This window comes from Mya arenaria, chromosome 9 (assembly GCF_026914265.1).
Source record: "Mya arenaria isolate MELC-2E11 chromosome 9, ASM2691426v1".
Taxonomy (NCBI): domain Eukaryota; kingdom Metazoa; phylum Mollusca; class Bivalvia; order Myida; family Myidae; genus Mya; species Mya arenaria.
In genome coordinates this window covers 47638593-47661620 of record NC_069130.1, presented here as the reverse complement: position 1 = coordinate 47661620, position 23028 = coordinate 47638593, and the positions used below count along the sequence as shown (strand labels likewise).

The following is a 23028-nucleotide window of genomic DNA, read 5'->3' as shown; positions in this document are numbered from 1 at the left end:
TGTAATGGTCTCGAAGTGTAATTATGTACCTGGTGTTATAGTCTTGAAGTGTAACTAAGTACCTGGTGTAATGGTCTTGAAGAGTAACTATGTACCTGGTGTAATGATCTCGAAGTATAACCATATACCTGATGTGATGGCATTGAAGTGTTACTATGTACCTGGTGTAAACGTCTCGAAGTGTAACTATGTACCTGGTGATATCGTCTTGAAGTGTAACTATGTACCTGGTGTAAAGGACTCGCAGTGTAACTATGTACCTGGTGTAATGGACTCGCAGTGTAACTATATACCTTGTGTAATGGACTTGAAGTGTCACTATATACCTGGTGTAATGGTCTCGAAGTGTAACTATGTACCTGATATTATGGCCTCGATGTGTTACTTTGTGCCTGGTGTGATGGTCTCGAAGTGTTACTAATTACCTGATGATTTCGTCTTGAAGTGTAACTATGTACCTGGTGTAATGGTCTCGAAGTGTAACTATGTATCTGGTGTAATGGTCTCGAAGTATAATTATGTACCTGGTGTAATGGACTCGCAGTTTAACGATGGACTCGCAGTGTAACTATGTACCTGGTGTAATGGACTCGCAGTGTATCTATGTACCTGGTATAATGGACTCGCAGTGTTACTATGTACCTGGTGTTATGGACTCGCAGTGTAACGATTTACCTGTTGTTATGGACTCGTTGTTTAACTATGTACCTGGTGTAATGGCCTCGAAGTGTAACTATGTACCTGATGTAATGGCCTCGCAGTTTTACTATGTACCTGATGTAATGGCCTCGAAGTGTAACTATGTACCTGATGTAGTGGCCTCGAAGTGTCACTATGTACCTGATGTAGTGGCCTCGAAGTGTAACTACGTACCTGGTGTAATGGCCTCGAAGTGCTACTATGTACCTGGTGTAATGGCCTCGAAGTGTAACTATGTACCTGATGTAGTGGCCTCGAAGTGTAGCTATGTACCTGGTGTAATGGCCTCGAAGTGCTACTATGTACCTGGTGTTATGGCCTCGAAGTGCTACTATGTTCCTGATGTAGTGGCCTCGGAGTGTAACTATGTACCTGGTGTAATGGCCTCGAAGTGTTACTATGTACTTGATGTAATGGCCTCGAAGTGTAACTATGTACCTGGTGTAATGGCATCGAAGTGTTACTATGTACTTGATGTAATGGCCTCGAAGTGTAACTATGTACCTAGCTGGTGTTATGGCCTCTTAGTGTTACTATGTACCAGGTGTAATTGTCTCTCAGTGTAACTATGTACCTGGTGTAATGGTCTCTCAGTGTAACTATGTACCTGGTGTAAAGGCGTCGAAGTGTAACTATGTACCTGGTGTAATGGCCTCGAAGTGTTACTTGTAGTGTCGGCCTTTTGTTATTATGGATTCTGATTCAGTCGGTATTAGACTTTGTAAACATACTTTTGCGATCTTGGTCAGATGACTATCTATGTAATGTATCGTAGCTTGGAGGATGTCAATACATTTTCAGATGATGTCTGTTTCTGAACGAGTATTTGAAATAAATTGATAAAATAATTTTATGTTTATTGTTTGAAGCCCTTTAGTGTTCAAGTTGATGCGTACCCTAATGGGGCTTATATATTTAGTTTTGCTCTTTTAGGTTCAGATTGTGACGAGTGTTCTAAGCAGTTAAGCTCCAGTGAACTCCTGAAACGCCAAATATCCCAAAACGCCTGGGTGTAATATAAAGCATTTTTTGTTCCCCCAAAATAGAAAATGCTTAAATCTCGATGTCAGTAGTAGGTGTGTATTATACTTCTATTTTTCCCCGTTTTTTTTCTTCATATTTTTTGTCTGTATCATATGGTGGCATATTATTGCCGTAACATAACCTGATAGCGTTCGCGAATCGCTACGTGTTTACCACTTAATTTTCGTGATAATTATTTAGCTATCTTGTTTATATTCGCGAAACGTTTTCGGTAAGATAAATATCATGCGACAGAACTCGCTCATTTGTTCGTGCGTACAATTTAAAATGCTTCCGGTACGCCTATGAACACCCATGTTGTTTAAAAGATGATGACGAGAAATACATAATTCAGATAAGATTCATATTGAAACGACACCATTTCAGAAAATAATTAAAAAACCCCACACAAATTACACAAAAAGTGACCAAATCAATGACTTCAAGAAAACATGTATTTGTTATGTACACTATTTGTGAAGCATATACAATCAATAGGAACTCCTCGGCCAGTTTACCATCGAAAACAACTTCGGATGTATATGGACGGTTTACAATCATCAGAAATCTTTATATTTAACTACGCTGCAAGTAGTTATCGTAGCAATTTCAATTTAGCAGTTACACTTTATGCCTTTATTAATGGAAATCTTAATTGTTCATGCCATAAAACACTTCACTAGCAATCAATTTGAATTTGGTAATACAAAATACACGATAAACCACTACAATTAATTCATGCTATTATTTAAATCTTAAATCATAAGAACTAGTTATACCTATGAACCGGCATATTCGAGGTTGTTTTAGATAAAAAAAAATGGCCGAGGAGTTCCGAATGATATACAATACTATTATGGTACACGGTTGTCAAGTCATTTCGTGGTATTTGCTTCGTAAACTTTGGTGAAAAGTAACGTTGTAAAGTCATTATAAAGAATCTGATTTTAAATGAGATTGAATTTTATCCAGAAACATTTAATAACATGCCACTGATTTATATAAATTTCTGTCTGTCTGTAACTGGAACACAAGTATAAGTCTAAACCTAAATCTTTATTGGCTGTTTAACAAAAATTTGAATACATGATATAAGTAGAACAAACAACAATATAAAGACAAATGTGAATGGCAGTTTTGAGTTCTGACATTGTGTAGCCTTTCCCGGGAGGCACCAATTACGAAGCACCACCTTTTCGTTTCAAATCGATGAAACCTAATGGAAGTGCCATCTACTTCCCCCGTTGAAGAACACTGTTACACGTTTGTTCGACCCGCCTGTGGTTCACCCTCTTGAACCACTTTACTGTACTGCATGAGCCGCAATAGTCAGGCCTGAAACAAGTTAAGTATATAATTAACTCAATTATTTTTATGGTAACGCTTCGGAATCATTGAATTTGACTAACATTTAAACCGTTCCTGGTTTCTCGTTTAATCACTTTATCGCGTTTGCATTGGGTGTTGACTGTGTTGTATTTTCAAAGTGCTTCATTTGCATTCATAGTCAACAACAAAATTATATATAAACACGACATCGTTCATAAACCATTCGCGAATATTTACATTCGCCCAGTCCTTTGTGTAGATAAAACTTAACGTTTATATTTATTTGTATGACACGCAAGGTATTATGACGTCATTGTTTATTTCAATATTGCGCTCCAATTGGATAAGCTCGACGTAATTTAACCAATGATATACGACGTTTTAAAATCAGCTATTCTTTTAAACAAACGCATCTTGTCTGTTACACTTCTTTAAAAACTAACACTCAATTGCAGAAGATACTACTGATGTTTTATCAAAATGAATATTTCTTTTGAAATGTAAATATAAGTATCGATCGCATTTTTTCTTGCGTTTATGCTGTATGAACGCAGTACGGCAAGCGCGCTTCATGGAATCTTCTCGCGTACCGTACTGCGTTGCTACAGCATAAACGCAAGAAAAGATGCAATCATTACTTAAATAACATTATTACTGAGATACCGTCAGTGAGTACGTACACGCATCTCAAACCCCTGGGTTCCCCACACTCCACCGACTGGCATGGGTTGACAAGACACCTGTGTAATGGACTTCCGTCCCGACAGCGTCGTGACCGCAGTCTTCCGCTTACTGAAATATTTACAGGTCGTTAACATACCAACTGATGAGGGAAATTTGCTATATTTTATATTAACATAAAATCTGTTAAATACAGCTGTGAAACGTTTAAACAAAGCTGACATAAGTCATATATACACTAAACAAAATTCCTAACCGTCCACCTAAGTAATCTTCTAATATTCCTTTCCCAGTGAAATACACCTAATTACAAATTAGTTTCACGAAAAGACCATTACATCGTACACACGCTGTGAAAACACATATTTCGCGATGTCAAAAAAGATACAGTGTCTCAAATGACAACACCCTCAATCATAAAAGTCACAAAATCTAACATGGCGTGTAAACGAAGAAAAATAAAAATACCACACTTAGTCACTTTAAAATGGTGTTACGTCATAAGTGAGACTGAAACACAGTCATCAACGGCTTAATTTATTCAAATGAATGTTCAACTTTAACATTACCATCTATGTGAAACAAAGCCTGTGTCAAAAGATTGCTAAAAATACAAAAATAATGAAATTTTTGATTCCCTATGGAATTTGCATAGTTATTTATTTTCCTTGTGACCTTTGAATTTAGGAGTTACCGCATATGAACTGTGTTTTCTCCGCCGTTTATGCTTTGATTTAGCTGAATTTTCCAAAGAATATTGCCACGAGATGGAGGATATCGAATACTGAACTGTATATTGATTATACTTAATGCACTTTTCAAGAAGGTTACTTTACTAAGTGGCCGGTTAGGAATTTTGTTTAGTGTATATATTTAACTGTGTAATACAGATACAAGGTCAGCAGCCTTAAATTTATATTTTCTTGTATAATTTTATCAAAAAGATATCCAATGAGAACCACACGAACAAAATAACTCACTCCAAATGAATATTACGGCAGTGTTTATACGCAACTCATACAAGCTGAAATTATTATCATAAATGTTTCTATTGTGACATTAATTTAAAAAAGTCCCCACTAAAGCATTTGTTGACAAGATTCATGATCGTTTTTAATCTTTTTATCGTGGTGTCTGTTTTTATTTATGAGGACTGGTGTTTATACGTAAGTGTCTCTACAGTGTGTGTATACCACGTGATACATACAAATTTTCTTTTTATTTCATGCATATATCGTGTTATTTCAATATATTTCCCCTCTAGAGTAAATTTCTGTGGCCTCTTTGCGAAGGGAAGTAACTGCGGCATAATGGCTATGTCAAAGTAACCTCCTCTTCGCGCGAGCAGTCCGTCCACGAAAAAAAGTCCCACACTTCATGGAAATGGTTGTTGGAATTGAAATTATTTTTGGATAAAACCCTACTTCCATCAACGAAACCTATCATGTTTAACATTTATTGAGGCAAAAAACAAGTATTTAAACAAAAGCATTTCGGAAATTAAAAAAAACATGTATCGCGTAGAAATACATTTCAATGAAACTTGAGCATGTGACATTTTTGTACATTCAAAAACAATTTCAACAGATTTAAATTAATAATGATGGACTTATACAAGCGTGTGTTCGTAAAAGCAACGGAAGTCTGTGTTAAGAGTTTTTCGTAGTGTATAACTAGTCATTGTCGCTCTCAGACTCTGGATCTTACGGTATTTTTTCGGGGTGAATTCGTGCTCAGTGCAGCCCAAGGATGTTTTGTTGTTGAGACAGCGAATCAGTTTCATATCTATATTAAAGTTGAATGTCACGTTCCCGTGTGTTTACGAAGACCCCAGAGGAAATGTTTTTTAAAAAGAAAAAAATAATTGTTGAAAATAAATGTAAACTGGAAATTGGTTAAGTTCAAAATGCTTGTGCAGAGTTTGAAGGAAGAAATGATCTATCAACTCTAATATTAGCACATGTGGCCAAGTAAATATTCAACCGATACCTACCAAGCGGGTCAATTGTAAGAGTGTTCCATGAAATAGTTCATACATAGATTGGTAAGCTTGTTCTTTTTTAATAGTTATAATCAATCGCAAAATGTTTGTTTTATTAAATCTATTGCATAATTTGATTTTGACAATTCAATACGATTCGGTCAATGTGTATATTACTGCACTACAGACGACAAAAAACATGTACTTGTGACATACATGTATTTTTTCAAAGTCATGGGAAGGAAATCTTATCAAAATGGAAAAAAATAGTCCCGAGTTATCTGTACAGAGTGGAATGAGCAAGGGTTATCAGTGACATGATCAAGTTATCAGTCACTAATATTTTTCACTCTTTCACCGGTATGCATGAAATAAAAATTGCGTCATCAGTGTGCGTATACCACGTGATAAATTGCGTCATATATGCTACTTCGGAAGGCAACATTTTGCTTCGAATGAAGACTTTAATCAAAGATAACTTTACTATTTCTTCACCATTTTAAATGAAACATAGCGCAGTCTTCGCCGCTTATGGAGCCCCGCATTCGGTCTTTTACCATAGTGTTCAATGATATATTTGTCTTAGAAATATTTTTAGAGAACTTGGGGACTTGCGGTCAGCATTTCTGTTTTCATTATGCACTTCTGCCTCTTTCTGTTGCAACACGTGTTCCAGAATTAAATTGCGGCCGATCGAAAAAACTCATGCATATCTACCTCTATGGAAGGTTAATAGTAGAATTGCCGAACGCCGTACAAAGGTCGGCAACTTAACAACAAGTATTTGTCGACATTCGCACGAGCTGTCGGCGTTTCGCAATACAAAGTTGTTATCCTCAATTCGAATTACTCGAAAATAAGTAATTAAAGGCTTTCGACTGGCAGAAGTCTTGTGGTGGGTCATAAGCATAATTTATGATTACATAAGTTGGCATTTAATACGAGAAGAAGAATAAGTATTATTTATTTCCTCCAAATTAGGAGAGCATAACATATTTACAGATTATTTAAAAGCATTCAAATAAGTTTACGAATCAATTTCATACAACATGTTACATATACAGTGTGCAAGCACATACTTATGATCTGTTAAATACATCATACACATCGCGTTAACTTAAAATAGAAAAATGCAAATCCATACTACAAATCCTGATAAGTCCGCTTATTTGCTTAGTCACCGAACGTGTGCCTAGAACGAAACCGAAAATCTACACACTCTGATGAGAAGCAAAACTTCAAAGCAATTGAGCCGATGCTATATGCTTTTCACATAGAATTTACTTCAATAGCATAGTTTTCTTGAATACTAAAAAAAATGAGACTCATTATGGAAAAAATATAAAGTGACCATACGGCGAGCTTTATAACTTTTTCATAACTCAAGATTCCTTATATCACATGACACATTCGTTGCTACAAATGAGGAGTTCATTCATTATCCGGTAAAACATTTGACGATTAATTATTTGGAAATTACACATCGTACGAGAGCGAAAGTCAAATGTTATGTATCATAAGCAAGTAATGAGAAGTGATACAATTACACACGTCATAGTATTTCTTTTTTTGCGTTCCTTGAATGTTCTTTAGTAAAACTAACAAATTGTAAATAAACACTCTTCAATTGGTAAACAAACTTCTGATTTACTTTAAGTAGTAATTTGGTAGTTGATTTGCGCATGCCCACTAGGCTAAGGAATCAGACAAAAATGTATGTAGAACAGCTATTTTTTTCTCCGGTTTCCATATTTAATGTTTAAATCATACACCATTTAAGGCGAAATTTTAACAAGTATTAGATAAATATCATGGTTCATACATTCAAAAAGTAAAATAGCAGTATGTACTCACCCACACAAGCAGAAAGTAGGAAAACCAAAAATATCGCTTTCATTTTGTCTTCAGTTGTTGTAAGTCACTCCGTCTTTTTAACACAATTTGCGAATCACAATATTATGTTTTCTTATGAACCAGCAACTAAGGCCTCGCATCCGCTAGTTTTTAAGAGGTTCCATCTTGGAGACGGCATCCTTTTTTAAATTTCAAAAGGCCACTTGCAAGCCTTTCGGTGCAACTCTTATGATTATTCCCTAATTATCCATTGCTTTAAGTGACGGAGGACGAAAATACAAGTTCATGTAAGTATCTTGCTTCGTAACAAAACACATTTAATCATAACAAAAACAAGTGTGTGGCGAGAGTCATTGTGTGAAGCTAATATTGGAAAATACTGCAAAATAGCCTAGTATGATTACAATATTACAATACATGTATTTACAGCTTTGCCATTGTGCGTTTTGCGAAATTAAAATATCTTATTGGGTCTTGTTTTCTTACGTAGGTACAGTCATATGGACATTATTTCCTCCCCTTAACCAGTCTGCTGCTGTTTGCGTAACACATTTAGTAGACATATTTCAATATCACTTCAAAAAAACAAAAACGGGGATACGCCAAGAAGCCAAACAACGTGTGTCTTTCATCCAGACAGACAAAGAAAACAAACATCCATGTCTGTGATGGAAATCCGTAATCGTACTAATAGTCCTCTGTCGGGGCCTCAATAATTCTGGAGACAGGGCCTCTCGTTCGTGTCTCCTGGCTTTAAATGAAAGTGAATGACTTTAAGAACAACTGTGACAAGTTTGGCGCTTGTTACAGAAAGTGCATACTTATTACACATATATAGCCAAGTATTAGCAACTGTATTATAATCATCGTAAAAACTGTAATAACAAACTGATACAAATGGACGAAAGCACTGACCCTCATATTCTTATGATAAAATAGGTCGACTAAAGTTTTCAAATGCGTGAGCAGTGATATGAAATACATACAATTATAGTCGTGCTAGACATAATCCAGACATTTGCTTGATAAGGAACTATTTTTGTGTTGCAGATAAACTTTTGATGCGCACAGTCTTGTTTGTACGTCCACAGAGAACGGACGCGTCAGGCAAATTTGGGGGATTTGCAATAGTGGTAAGACATATGGAAAATATTAAATATTACATTACCAGGATACAAATAAAATTATTGTGCGTATTTTTATATGGTTAGAATACAAATTGTGTGCATTGTCGGTCGTGTGTTGTCTGTCGCATATATGTGGTCCTTGGTGGACGTTTGATGGGCTAAAACAGCAGTGGTAATTTCCCAGATTATTTCCCAACGGATACTTCTGTCTTAGGACACTGCTCAATTGGCTGATATTTACGCACTATTACAATGTGAACTAGTTTGTTCATAATCAACGTCTACGCACTGGGTATACGATTTCAAGTACAGTGCCCAGTGTCGTCGATATACTGCATTCTCATGACGTCCCAAAATCAACGCTCAAATTACTTTATCTTATTTCCATCAGTAATCTGCTTCAAGCGTTTCATGCTAGTGCTAACATAAAACTGTCATGTAGCAGTCACTAACGATATTGATGTTTACCTGAACACTGCGCAGTTATTTCGGCCTTCCTTTTCCCTATCTCGCTATAATCCCATTCGACGACAAAATTTAAACTTTTATTGAAATGTTCACAAGTAATTAGCATCTAGCCTAGAACAGATTATAACCAATACGGCCATAATCGGCTCTTATTCATATACACTCTTTTAGAAATGTAGGGCATCGATGCACCATATACCACAAGGCATCTAAATGGATCATGAATATGTTTTCATTCCCCTAATAAATCAAAAAGGGCCAGAAACTCTTCCGAACTGTTGTGACACCGTCACGATGTTGCCATGATGTTTTCAGACTGCAGTTAAAAACAATCATGTTTCGTATTGCCATTATATACTCTACGATTTCTGTACTATAAGTTGAAACTCATGTGCCCTCTATTACGACAGTTACCCTGACAAGTCCCGGCAATTAACCATAAACTACGAATACTCAACGATCGTATACAATGCTGCAAAGAAATAAAATGTTTAAAGCATTGCGATGTCACATGAGACAAGAAGCGTCGAAACTCTTTACAAATCTAAGCTCGTCGTAAACAATTCGTAAACAGGTGAAATAGACATCTTGACCTTAGATTTAACACGATTTACACTCACGATTGATTATGAAATATCTAGGTCATTGTCGCGGCTGTATAAGCGAAGCTTTACAAAAGTTTCGAACACATATTATCCCGTTGTAGGATAATATATCTCGTATAACCACCGTGTGTTAATCGTCAGCATTTGTACAATTTGGGTCGTGCACTCCCGATTTATCGCAATTTATGCTTCTCTTTAAGTTGGCGGATATCGGGACTGAAATCGTGACCACGAGAGCAATTCTCTTACCACAGCTGTATTAAAGTATTATCATTTTGGCCACAACATCCCACGATTAGCAAAGCGTGGTGAAACGTAGTAAATCGTGACCATGAATAAGGAAAGCTTGATGAGAAACATGCGTAGTCCTTACATTCTATTGCTTGTCGTTATCAAAACATAGTGGCTGATTATTTGCAATAATTCAGATCACATATAGGAATGCACTACGTTTGGCTGCACATGAAGCGCGTTATTTTGCGATGCTTTTTACGGTTTTGATTAAACGGCAATTGTCATAAATAGTCTCGACAAAATACAATAAAGCACGTCTACTTGACGCTCTATGATGCTACCTGCACATCTAAACACGACTTATGTACGAAAGCGTCGTACGTTTGTATGTTTTGCTGCTACAGTTGTGTCCGAAGCACAACGATTAAGCGTAGTAGCTTAATCGAGATAAATCTGGCTTATCGTTAGCTGATTGTAATAAATATTCGTTAATCTAAATTAAATCTGATGCAGATCGCTAACACCCGTCTATTGTCGCCTTAAAGCGTCCTTTAGCGTGTAAAATTCCGTACCAAGAGCGTAACAAATAAGTATTTTTGTGTTTCGGAGGGTAATCCGCTAATCAGGCGTTCGTTATAGTTAATATTCGTTTTTCGGCGTAGAATTATCGTACATAAAGGCTATCGGGATCATAATCACTCGACTCAACATGAGTAATACAATTGTGACCATTGTTGTATCAGTTAGAGCCTGGCTGAAAGCATAACGCCTGGCTCCCACTGTGTCAATGTAGGTCTCGATAGCCTACGTATGACATAATCGTGGTGAAATTAGTAAACGATGGACATATACGTCGACGGTTTCTACATAGATAGGAAGTACTAATTAAGAATCATAGTTCTTGCATATCGTTAAGGGTGTCATGGCGCAGCCAGGATGTGCTACGAACAGTATGAGGGTAGAGCAGTTATATTCTATCAAAACTCGATCTTGCATTAGCCTGGCTCACGCTGTCAATATTGCAGCCCGATTAGAGTACCCCGACCTTTCATAAGTTGTGCTGAACCGAGAGAACATTGCCCTAAATTCAGCATTGGGTTCTAATATTGACGATAACCTTAGGGCCGGAATACGAATATTTTCGAGTATACCTACGACGGGAATACTTCTATCATTGCTATTGGCAGATAGTGATTTGGATTAACAAGCTGTGCTACTACTCGACAAGAAAATCATTTTCGGCAAGAGTTGATTGTTTCCAATCTGTACCAGTCCCTTTTTTAGAAACCTTTTTCTCTCTTTTCCTTTTAGATCCCCAAGATGCTTCGGGTACTGCACGTCCTGCTACTGGTTGGTAGTATATCAGATGGTACGCCAGGTTGCATGATAAAAACTACTTTCAATATACTTTTGCAAGATACTATTCGTACAATTTTCGCACAATCTAGAACAACATCGAATTAATTCATAGCACATAATACCATATGCTGTAGATAGACGTTGTGGCCCAAATGTCACAAAACATCTTAAGTATCAAACGTTATTAAAAAGCGTATATCTTTTTACACTTTTTGAAGGCGCATTTTTTGTAGAATATTTTTATTCCAAATTTTTTAATATGTTTTTGCACCTTTTAAAAGCGCATTTTCTCATAGAACATTTTGATTAAACACCGGTCACTATTTAAAGAAAATATAAAAAGTAACATTAATAAATCAGAAAGATTTGTTTAGCTGTAGAATAGATTTCTTTGAAATTTCATTGACAAAAGGTCGTTATTGAAAAAGCAGTAAATAAAGACGTTTTCAGAAAGTATAAAAAAAATGTTGCAAAAGGAGTTGAGAATCAGATTGGAATTTGACTGAGATATTTCCGGATGTTTGGGTCTGATCGGTCGTCCTGCATATAAGCACATTAGGTCATTAACTACATATATAAGTACCATAGTATTGGTAGTTAACTGTTATTATTTTCTTTGTAATCTGATGTCTGATTGTATTCGAAAAAATATTGCAGTATATAACACATCAGTATTTTGTTTCAGTCTCATGTAAATTTGACCCGATTGCGTTTTCATATCGACAGCCAGATTACACATTTTCAACTGCACAAGTTGTGCCCTACTCGACGGTTAGTCTCATTTTGTTTTTATTGGTTATTATTAAACATAGCGTTTCCACTTTCCAGCAATCAATTTACAAAAAAGCACATACTATATATCTATTTTGTATATAACAGAGAGTGACGAATCACAACCATGCATCGTTTACTGGTGGCATTTTCACGTGCACAAAGTCGGGCATATACAAGTTCCAGATTTACGGCAATTCGTACACAAGCGCCAGAATATTTCTGGAGATTTACCGTGGGTCCTCGCTACTGGCCACTTTGTATGGCCATGCCAACGGCGACTTTGCGACAGCAGGAAACGTTGTCATCTTGAATTTACACAGCCACGACACTATCAAGGTAACAACTAGAGGAACATATTCTGTGCGTCTATCGAACACGAATCTTAATACGTTTACTGGTGTTGAAATGGGATCACTTTTCCTTGGTAAGTGTTATTTACATTTGTTATATGATGAACATTGACTACTTATCAAAAGCGTTTTAGTAATGTAGGTGATCGCTGTATGAAAGTGTTTTGACAGTGCTTTGTTTGTGAAGTCGAAAGGAATTATCCCTTATCCGCTTATCCATTCACTGAGAATATATACATATTTTCATACACAGATGAACCGCATTTTAATGATAGTAATTGGTTATATTTACAATAATTACTTGCAAATAAATTCCAATATGATTGGAAGTACTTTAAATCCGTCTGTTTGAACATATGCAATATCGTCGTTTGTGTCATAGACGTCACATCACGCGTCGTTTTCCTATTGCCAATTCACAAGCTAGTCTGTTTTATCAGAGGTATTCCGAAGATGGCGCCTTCTTCGAAATTATAATGGAATTAAAGGAGCATTAATCTGAGAAAGAATGTAAAATATACCGAAATGAGATCCAATAGTACCGATAAGACTCAAACTCACTTAATGATAATGCATTTATTCATTTCTAGTTGACTTGTATGCTTTTTAGAACCGGAATTCGGATATCGCATCTTCCCTGCCTTTTCCGCCACTGCCGACCACCACCAAAACATAGCAGGCGGTGATGTAGTGCAATATCATAATGAACTAGTAGACTCGTTCAAAGCTTTCAACATGTCCGATGGAGTATTTTATTCTCCTTCCGGTGGTTATTATATATTCCATTTCTTCAGGTATTAGTGACATTAAAATGATTCCTTAAATGTATTCGATAATCTTCTGTATTAAAGATATTGAACCCCAATAAAATAAACTATTTAGTATTAAGTAATATACTATATTTTAAGTATAACAAAAAATAATTTTGAAAAATAAATATGAATACACACGTTTAGTGATAATATGAATGCATACCTTAAAGTGGTACGCTCTCCAACAACAGCGTGTCGCAACAACATGCCGAGCTGTGGCTGGACCTGTATCAGAACAACCAGTATGTATGCTCCATTTATGCGTTCACCGACTTCGATTGGGCCGACGCCGGGAACACAGTCATTTTGAAACTAACGGTATGCTTTTCTTTCAAAGTGTCCCTTCTGTTTAAAGGGGGTAGACACAAGGTGATACAAACTCTTCAAAAACTTACATCAAATTGATATTGTGTACAACGAATTGAATTTTACTTACTGATATATCACATCGCTTACAACACATGCATCTTTCACAGTTTTTGCGCATTTTTCCATTTCGAAATTTACTGGGGTTGTCTACCACTTAAATCCCAGTAAATTTAGAATAGCATCGGTATCTTCATCTGTACTCATAAACACATATAATTTAAACTGGAAAACTGTTATTTTTAAAAGGGGAAACTCAGATGAGACAGCAACATGATTGTTGCGATTATTCTTTTCATAGCTCATATTGACGGTTCTAGGCTAATTTTGATGAAGGACTGTTTTGCCGAGTTTTGGACCATCTGGTGCATAGCCCCTTTAACACGCATACGACAAATAAACTAATTCGACGGTGAAACCAACAAGCCTTGTTGTTCTATTTCATATTAAAATGGGATAAAAAATCGAGATATCAATTGTAATTGTATATATTTACTTTCAGCAAGGTGATAGCGTGTCTGTAAGATCGCATACGCGATATGCTAATCATTTATATGGAACACAGGACCATATATACACTACGTTTTCTGGGACGCAGCTTATTTCTGATGAGGACCTTGCAGATCCAGGTTAAAGAATCGTTATTTTTTAAGACAATGTTCGTAATGTTATGGCTTGTTATTTTTTGACGAAATTAATCGTTTAGAACCAAGTCATTATCATAGATTTATCTAATTAGTTTTATTTGGAATTAAGTGCTGTTCGTTTGCCATGAAATGATTCGATCAGTGCACATTCCTGCGTTTACATTTTGTTTGTTATTTAATCCAATAAACACTGTTCAGCAGAAGTGTTTTTTGTTTATGGCAGACTCGTATCCGGTGGTCGTATTTTCCGTTGGTCTAACATTGAACTTGACGCTTCCGATCGGAGCTACACTCGTTTACACCAAAATATTCGTAGACCATACCGGCAACTACGACATTGGATCGGGGCATTACCAATTTTGATTTCTGGCGTCTACGAATTTAATTTCCATTGCCTCGCGGAAACGGGCAAAGCAGTGAGTTTGAGGCTCTTAAAAACAGGTGGAAGGTGGGTATTTTGTATTTTTTATGTTGAAATTAGTATTTTTTCACCGATGAACGTTTGAGGGACTCGCTCATGTTTTTGGACAAAGACTTATTTTTCTGGTTATACATCTGAATAAACGTATTTTATAACTATTTTGCTCTTTGATACTGAAATTGCAGAAAAAAAAAAAGTATAAAAAGTTTAACAACAGTAAACCGCTCATCCATGGCCAACAGGACTCATACATGTCGTTTTGGATGTTTTAAATTTCATTAAATTTGAATTAAATGTAAAATTTCAATACATTAAAAGCATCAAAATAATCCAATCACGCTGCAGCATTTTGCTGAATTGCGTTTGCAACAAATTTGCAAATCGCGAACTTCACAGACAATGTTTTAGCATATATCAACATGTGTTGAAGGGGTCGAGCTGTCAGTTGACACACTTTATCTCATCTTTAAAAAGACGTAATCTAAGAAAAATAAAATACGTTGATACTAATCTTTGCAAACAATCGCAGCATTAAGTCATCCCTTTTCCACAAATGAATTTCAATCATGTACAACATCTATAGCCTGTCGTTCGACTTCCAACATTTAAAAAACCCGACTGCAACGCTTTTGGCATTCACTTACGAGGAATCAACTACTGAAGGGGCGTTCTCATAACACCGCACAACATCATACTTGTATAGTTTGCATTGGTTTCACTTCAAGACAGACCTAAATATTATATAACATGTTCTGTACATTGTATATCACATAAACCCATTTGTATTATAGTTTGAAACTAAGTGCTACAAGTGACTACTGATAACCATCCCTTTTCAAATGGCAACTATGTCGTATATACAGGTCTGTAATTAGTTAAGGCGTATCTTATATAATGGAGATACAATAGTCTAAGTCGGTATATCAAAGTTTTGTTTTTTCTTTATTGTTGAAAATGAGCTCAATTGTAATGCTATGTGCAAACCATATAACGATCTCGGGGTGGTACTGCGGCTGTTTATATCAGTGAGTCTACTTAATTGGTTAAAAATAAAATGTCGTCAAAGGGGATAATAATCAACAAAATAACAATGAAACTATCCGGATTGCTATTTTTCTGAGAGAAAACTACACGTATGTAATGCAATGCGCCTAGTACTACATTGAAATAAGGTTATTTAATAATTTAACAGCAGAGTTAATATTAACCGTCTTCAAAATCATTTCAGTGCACTAAGCCAAATATACTCGCATAGAGTCAACCATCGTTCTATGGCGGGCAATGCTGTCGTTGTGGAACTCACAGGAGGCGAGGAAGTGTATGTAGAGGTCTTCCAAGTAACGAATTTTTTGGTTGGAGGGTCGCGTGAAGTGTATTGCACATTTTCGGGCCATCTTTATGCGGCTCAACCGGACGAGATTGTGGGTTAAAACGTATTATTTGAGTTTCGATGGGGAATAAATTCAACTCTTAGAAAGACATTTCTTGTTTTTATCATTAAACTCTGTGTAATAGTACAAGAGGTATTCAGTTTCTCATTACGCTCGTATGCATATGTGTTTTCGGTTTCACCTGTTGAATTTGAGTGCATGTTTATGCATTGAAGCAAACAATAGTCCACGACTGTGTGTTTAAATGATAAAAAGATTTTGGCAACTCGGCACCATGAAGCATAGTCAATTCGGCACATAATTATAATTATCTTTAACTCAACTTTTCTCACTTTCATTCGTTATATGTTTCGTTTATTTCAATTAAACTACCGTTCCAAAAAAGATTCGATCATCCAATATGAATATCATATATCGTTTTTTTTCAGTAATAACAGATGGCTCAAGATTATGAACATCTGGGTTTTTTTGTTATACAGTGTATTTTGTTGTGTTTTCTATATCTTTCTTTACGTCTAAATTTATTTCAGCGGTCTTATTTTAACAGCATACGCATACATTTGTTTATTGGAGGATATTTGCTTCTTATTTTTTTAACTATAACTGAAGTCAGTATACGCGTGAGCTTTGGGTAGGTAATGATTACCAGAAACGTTCATTTTCAAAAATGTTTCTCAAAATTTAAAAGCAATTCATAAATTATCAGAGATAGTCATTTGCAAATACATTTTTAGTTAATAATTCTATATACATGAAAGTAAAGATTGGATCTTGAGCTCCGTCGAGGCGTAAGTTCCTTCGTGTAGCTAAAACGAACACCAAATGGATCTAAAATGAATGGGTAAAAACATTTAACAACGTTAAACCTATTTTCTCCATTTTGATATCTTGTATTGGTTTGAATGTTTAGAGGATTAGAACAGATGTAAGCGAACATTTGGCTGTTTACAACCTAGGAGGTATACTGAAATGCTATTTTGTAGTATTCAAAATGAATGCATATTTTTTAATTTTAAAACAAATTATTTAATATATAGCTTTTGTCTTTAAAATAAAAACAGAGAAAAAAATTACACGTTGGTTTAAACTTAAAGTTCACTTGTTTGTTTTTGTGACAATTTTAATGTACTTTGATTTTTGTTAGTACATAATGAGCATGAGCAAAAAATAAATTAAAACAGTGCCGAATTATCTTGGTATCCAGTCGGATGGTGCCAAATTGGCGGTGCCGAATTAACTTAGTGCCGAAAATGTATGTATGCCGAATTCGTTTGGTGCCGAATTGTCCGGAAACCCGTTTACTAACGGCAGTGTTAACTTAAAACAATGAAGGCATCCGGTTGCTTTGATTTATCCTGACTTAACCGTAGGCAAACGCTGATAAGTTTTTGCTTAACGTAACTCTCTGTTTGTTCACGTTGCCATAGAATATGCACATTGAAAGATCCTTAACGATAAAGGGGATTTTTTGCTCTGTAAGTGAGTTATTTATAACGCCAAGTTACAGGGATATATTCAAAAGTTCAAATATACACACATTTCCAAGCCAGGAAATAATATATCAAAATTTTGACAAGTGCCACATGGTGGCAATTTAGGATTTAAATGTACTGTCTATTTGTGTAAAGAGACAACTAAAATGGACAACAACTAAATTGACTTTGCACTACATTACAGTTAGCTTGAACTCCAAATATCTGGGGGGTTTTAACCTCAGCCAACCGATTGTTTTGCACAAATCACAGACATGCCAATCGACCTCTTGTCATGCGTTTTGACATTTTCAGGAAGATAAATAAATGACTATGGACCGAAGCAAACAAACTTTCTTAGGCTTAAATGAGTTAATTTCTCTTATCTATACACAACTAACAAAACGAGAAACATCGATTTCGTATGAATGTTAACGCTTGTCAGTCACTGTAACGCATACTAACTTTATATTGATATAAAACGCGTTTGCCTCCCTTTGACGTTTTAAGAGGGTAAAACCATACAAATGGAAGGAAATATACCACCATTGTTCTTGTTATCAGTGTATTCCATATCAAATAACCAAGAAACTAACGAAAAACGAGTGGGGGTTTGATAGGGGTCCTTAAGGTGGTTATCGCTTGAAATGAAGTTATCTGATATTCTTAAAGGCGACGCCTAGTGACCCCACCTTTTTTGGTATTGATGAATGATCTATAAACAGGGAAAGTGTATGAGAAGAATTGTACGAAAAATAATTAAAAAAACACTTAAGTTTTTTTTATACTATGAACGTTTGCAAAATATGCCCGTAACGTCCAATTTCAGTTAAAACAAGGAGCAAACTGTGCAATACACTTGATCTATAATGTACTTTTTACCATTAATAATAAATACAAGTTATAAACAAGTACAACTCTATGAAGTGACACAACAATTGTATGGCGTCACTAGACATCATAATTCAATATTATTGCTAACGGAGCCACTTGATATAAGTTTAAACTGATCCACACGATAGTAGAATGTCGTTACATGTATATTGATAAATATAAAGTCCTTTGATAAATGTGGGCTATTACGATGGTTTGACTGAAGATCTGATGGAAATCATACTTCAAAATCTTGCATGAAACAAAAGGGTCCGGTCCTTAAATATTTTACACAAACCATTGGTTATAAAAAACCGGTATTATCTGGGGTGGCACTACATTCTTCGTTCTGTGGTGTAGTTGTTGAAGTATCGGCGTAATGGGGTTTGTTCAATGATAGGTATGATACAAGTCCGGCATATATGATCGGAATCGGGTAAACAGATTTTCATCAATCAATGTGTATCATAAGTAGACCGGACTGGTCCGTAATTTAGAGGGGCGACACTACAATCAAACTATTCACACTTATCTTCATAAATGCGCAAGGCTAGCACATTTTCGGTTTTTTCATTAAACGTTTTAAACATGAGGTGAGATGCTTTCTAACAATTATCTATGAAATACTGAACTGTTCCTAGATGCGAAAGACCATTTAAGTTTTGAGAAGGCAAAGCAAGCTTCATGTGAACTTAAGTCTTCCTTCGTTATCTCTTGAAAGTTACGACTGTAATTAAGGAGATCAAAGCGCTACAAAAATGTACTCCGTGTATAAATAACCAAACCGTCACAAGAAAATCATATTTGTTTGAGAGTATTGGGGAATTTTCAAATACCATTTCGAGTGTTGAGAAAGGAAATCGTGAAGAAATAAGGACATAATTTAAACAATGGCAGATATACGATCCTTATGCCATGTGTCCATAAATAGCCTCTTATGTACGGCCACTTGTACAGGCCTCGCACAAAATCCACTTCAGACTTCGTCCTTGTTTCGTATAATGATGAAAATCCTCCACGAAGACTCTTCACTACATTTTCAATAACTAAAAGAATGTTTGAAACATAGCCAACTGTCTAATTTGCAATTTTGTTGTGTCATATTTTGTTTAAACCAATGAATTAGCGTGAAAATGTCCTTACGTTTTGTATAAATTACGGCCATTTACATTGGATGTATCGACTCACATGACGTTAAAGACCCCCCCACTCATCTTTTGACAAATTTATGTTGGTGCAATTATGGTCGGTCATATATAACCTGATTATGAATCATGAAAAAACCCTTATTTGTCATGCTGATAACGAAAGGTGACTTCCGTTTACAAATGTTTGGGTAGGTCGCCATAGCATTATTGGCAGACGGATTATACAATCACGATATTGATCTTAGACGGACACCGCTTTAAATCTTGTACAGAAATACTTCGAGGTAATCTTGTTTATATTATGTTTTAAATTTAATAAGTATTGTGTTTATTTCTCTTTCATACAAAATCTTAATGGGATTATACATAAGTCTTTAATAAATGATTTAATTTCAATCGAACGATTTACTTTCCTTTTGTTATTTTTTCATCAGAGCATTATCATTCCAATTACGAAGAGTTTTTAAAGAAAATAAAAATGATTGCCGCACTAGATTTTTAACATAGGTATATTTTTTTTCTCTTTCGATTGGGAGGATGTAACTTCCTGAATAAGATAACTGATAGTTTACCAAAAATAACACATAAGAAGCTGATGTTCTTTTTTAACTTTATTGTTGTTATTGTCGTTCCTTACAATAAAATACGAACTTTTAAGGTATTGGAAATAAGTGTCAAGATATGTATAGACATTTATTTGGAATTATCTGTGAATTTTCAGGAAATTTTAGTTGAACTGAAAACTACTTTAATATAATCTGCAGCTAATTGTATACTTTTTGTGAAATCATTGATTTTGAAAATGTAAGCCAAAGTAATAATTTGGTCAATATTTTTATAATAACTAATATTACAGTTATTCATTTAAATGTGAAAAATGTAATCTATGGATAAGTTATTCAAGTTTAACACAATTCGCTACTGGTTTTCTTAACTGGAAGGTCCATTTTCCATTGTATAAATGGGTCTATTTGTAAACGTAAACTTTTATTTGGTTAAGATATTATAACGTGCAGTCCAAGCCAATGGAATCGTCTTTCGGCGTTCAATAAGCACTTCCCCTAATCGTTAAAAATGGCATCTTACATTTAAACAGGCATGACGCGTAACGCGCCTAAAACTAACTTATTATAATCTAAGTATGCTTAAACATATTTGATAAAATGGACTCGCTGATTTCCCTTGCTACACATTTCTTAATCATTACAATATTCAATTTTCAAACCATTACGTACGTGTTGCAAAATAACGGTCATCACGTTTGATTGTTTGCAATACCTTAAATAGTGAAGGAACCTACTTTACATATGCAGCATGTTATGAACACTTAAACAGTGAACAAATCCTTTGAGCTATTGATTTGATTTTGAAGTCAAAACAAACGTTAGTTGGATACTTTTGATATTTGATAGTATTGTTTTTCTATTGTACCTGCTTACGGTAATCACTAGTCCCTACTGTTATTCCCATACAGGGTTAAACGTACCGTAGATGTGAATATAATCCTGATCCCCCTGCTTCTTGCAGGTCAATAGGAAACGGTTCTGCATGATTTCGCACTCCTTTTTGTATGAAGTGCGCGATGCAGATTCGATTTATCAATGAATTTAACATATACAATGCCAATAAATATCGTTGGCTATACTGTATTTGTCGATAAATACTCCAAATACATTATTCAATTTTCCACCTACAAAATCCGATTCCAATTCATCAATTTTCATTGCTAAAAGTGTGTTTCCTCGAGTCGGACGCCTATAGAAAACACAATTGAATTGAAGTTATCGTTCGAGTAAACGCCATAACAAATGCACACAATGATAGAACTATTACACTTTTCTGAATATATCTTTTCCTTTTACAGATGAAGCAATTCCTGGTATGTTGTCTGGTTGTTGTGCTGCTTGGGGCAGCTTTAGTTCAGAGTAAGTAACTAAATTATTTTGAATATTCAATGCTATATGTCTTAAATGAAATGCTCAATTCAAAATGTATTGCTTATTACTTCCTACAGTTCAGTAAAAATATAGATGAATTATTTGATTATTTATTCAATGCTAATGCTTCTTTTAAAATGGTAGCACTAAACTTAGAGAAGTTTTAAGACGATATAAGTAAAACATATAATTATTATAATTGCTTTAACTACCAGTGTATTCTAGTTGTAATATTAAGCTACTTGCGTAGGTATTGATGTTCATAATATGACAACAGATATTAATTAATAATCATTATATTTTCTTCTTTACAGGTGCTTCTACCTCTACTACCATCACTAGTATCACCACTGGTAAGAATATACACATTTTAACAAAATTTGTTAACAAAGTCAATTTGCATTAAATTTAAAAGGTTGCACTTCTTTGTATTGAATCTGTTAAGATAGACAATACGACAATTCATACTTTTCTGGGCATATTAAATTAAATGCGAATACATTTTGAAAGTATATAAATTTTCGCATCGAACAAAATGTATACACAATTGTAAAATTCAAAATGTTATTTTCCCATTTAAATTCAAATTCAATGACAATCTAATTTTTTCAGCGCATATTTAAATATCTAAAAGTATAAATTTCAGCGCTAAAAAGAACTATTACTGGATACCTAAATCGCCTATGATTATTTTGGATTTTTCGATGCCATTCCTCAAGACCATTCATACTTTTTTAAGCGCTCTATAATATTCGTTTCTAACGTGATGATTCATAACTTTTTAGATCCCGGTAATGGTACTACTGCTGGAGGGAACACTGGGACACCAACAACGCCAATGACACCGCTTTGGTTCATGTTGGCAACCTCCCTAGCAATTCTACAGGCATACCTGAACTGAATGGATAACAGCAATAGGAGTGGCGCTATCTATCCCTTGACAGATCGGACCGAAAATGGACAAAGCTAGCTTAAGCACACCTCTTTCTTGTTTTTTCACCGAGTGATTGTTTTAAATCTTTGTAACGCAATGAAACTGCTGTCTTCAACTCTTGATTGCCTGGCAGGATATTAGAAGTGCCAAACTTAATGTGAATTACCATTATACTCCACTTTCGCCCATCATTACTGATCTACTATTACATATATTATTTGTGCATAATATGACGAAAACAAGATGTTGTTTTCTGAATGTCAACATAATATACCAATACAGGTTTTATCATTTGCACTTTCTAGTCTTTTGTTTCTTAAAGAGCATTCACTGTATCACACATTATTTTTTTCAATATCAAACTAGCTTTTGAATCTCATATTTGAGGAGTTATTTTGTTAAGGATGAAAAAAGTAGTATTTTCAACAGTAGCATTGGAATAGGTACACGATCTTTGTTAGGATTCTAGGTGAAACGGCTCGATTGTATGTGTGGTCATACCTGGGCTTATATTAGTAAGACATGCAATCGGGGCTGTTCTTG

The 23028-nt window shown here is 35.2% G+C and overlaps 1 protein-coding gene across 1 annotated transcript; it reads left to right on the top strand.

Annotated features, from left to right (window-relative positions):
- The first annotated feature begins 1726 nt into the window (after window positions 1–1726).
- LOC128203199 (uncharacterized) lies at window positions 1727–16211 on the top strand. Its single transcript, XM_052904502.1, has 10 exons — window positions 1727–1775; window positions 8618–8700; window positions 11313–11370; window positions 12046–12131; window positions 12240–12558; window positions 13095–13278; window positions 13467–13614; window positions 14165–14291; window positions 14533–14757; window positions 15959–16211. Exons 1-9 carry the CDS (start codon window positions 1763–1765, stop codon window positions 14670–14672), a joined length of 1158 nt encoding a protein of 385 aa, XP_052760462.1. The 5' UTR covers window positions 1727–1762; the 3' UTR covers window positions 14673–14757; window positions 15959–16211.
- Window positions 16212–23028: the final 6817 nt, after the last annotated feature.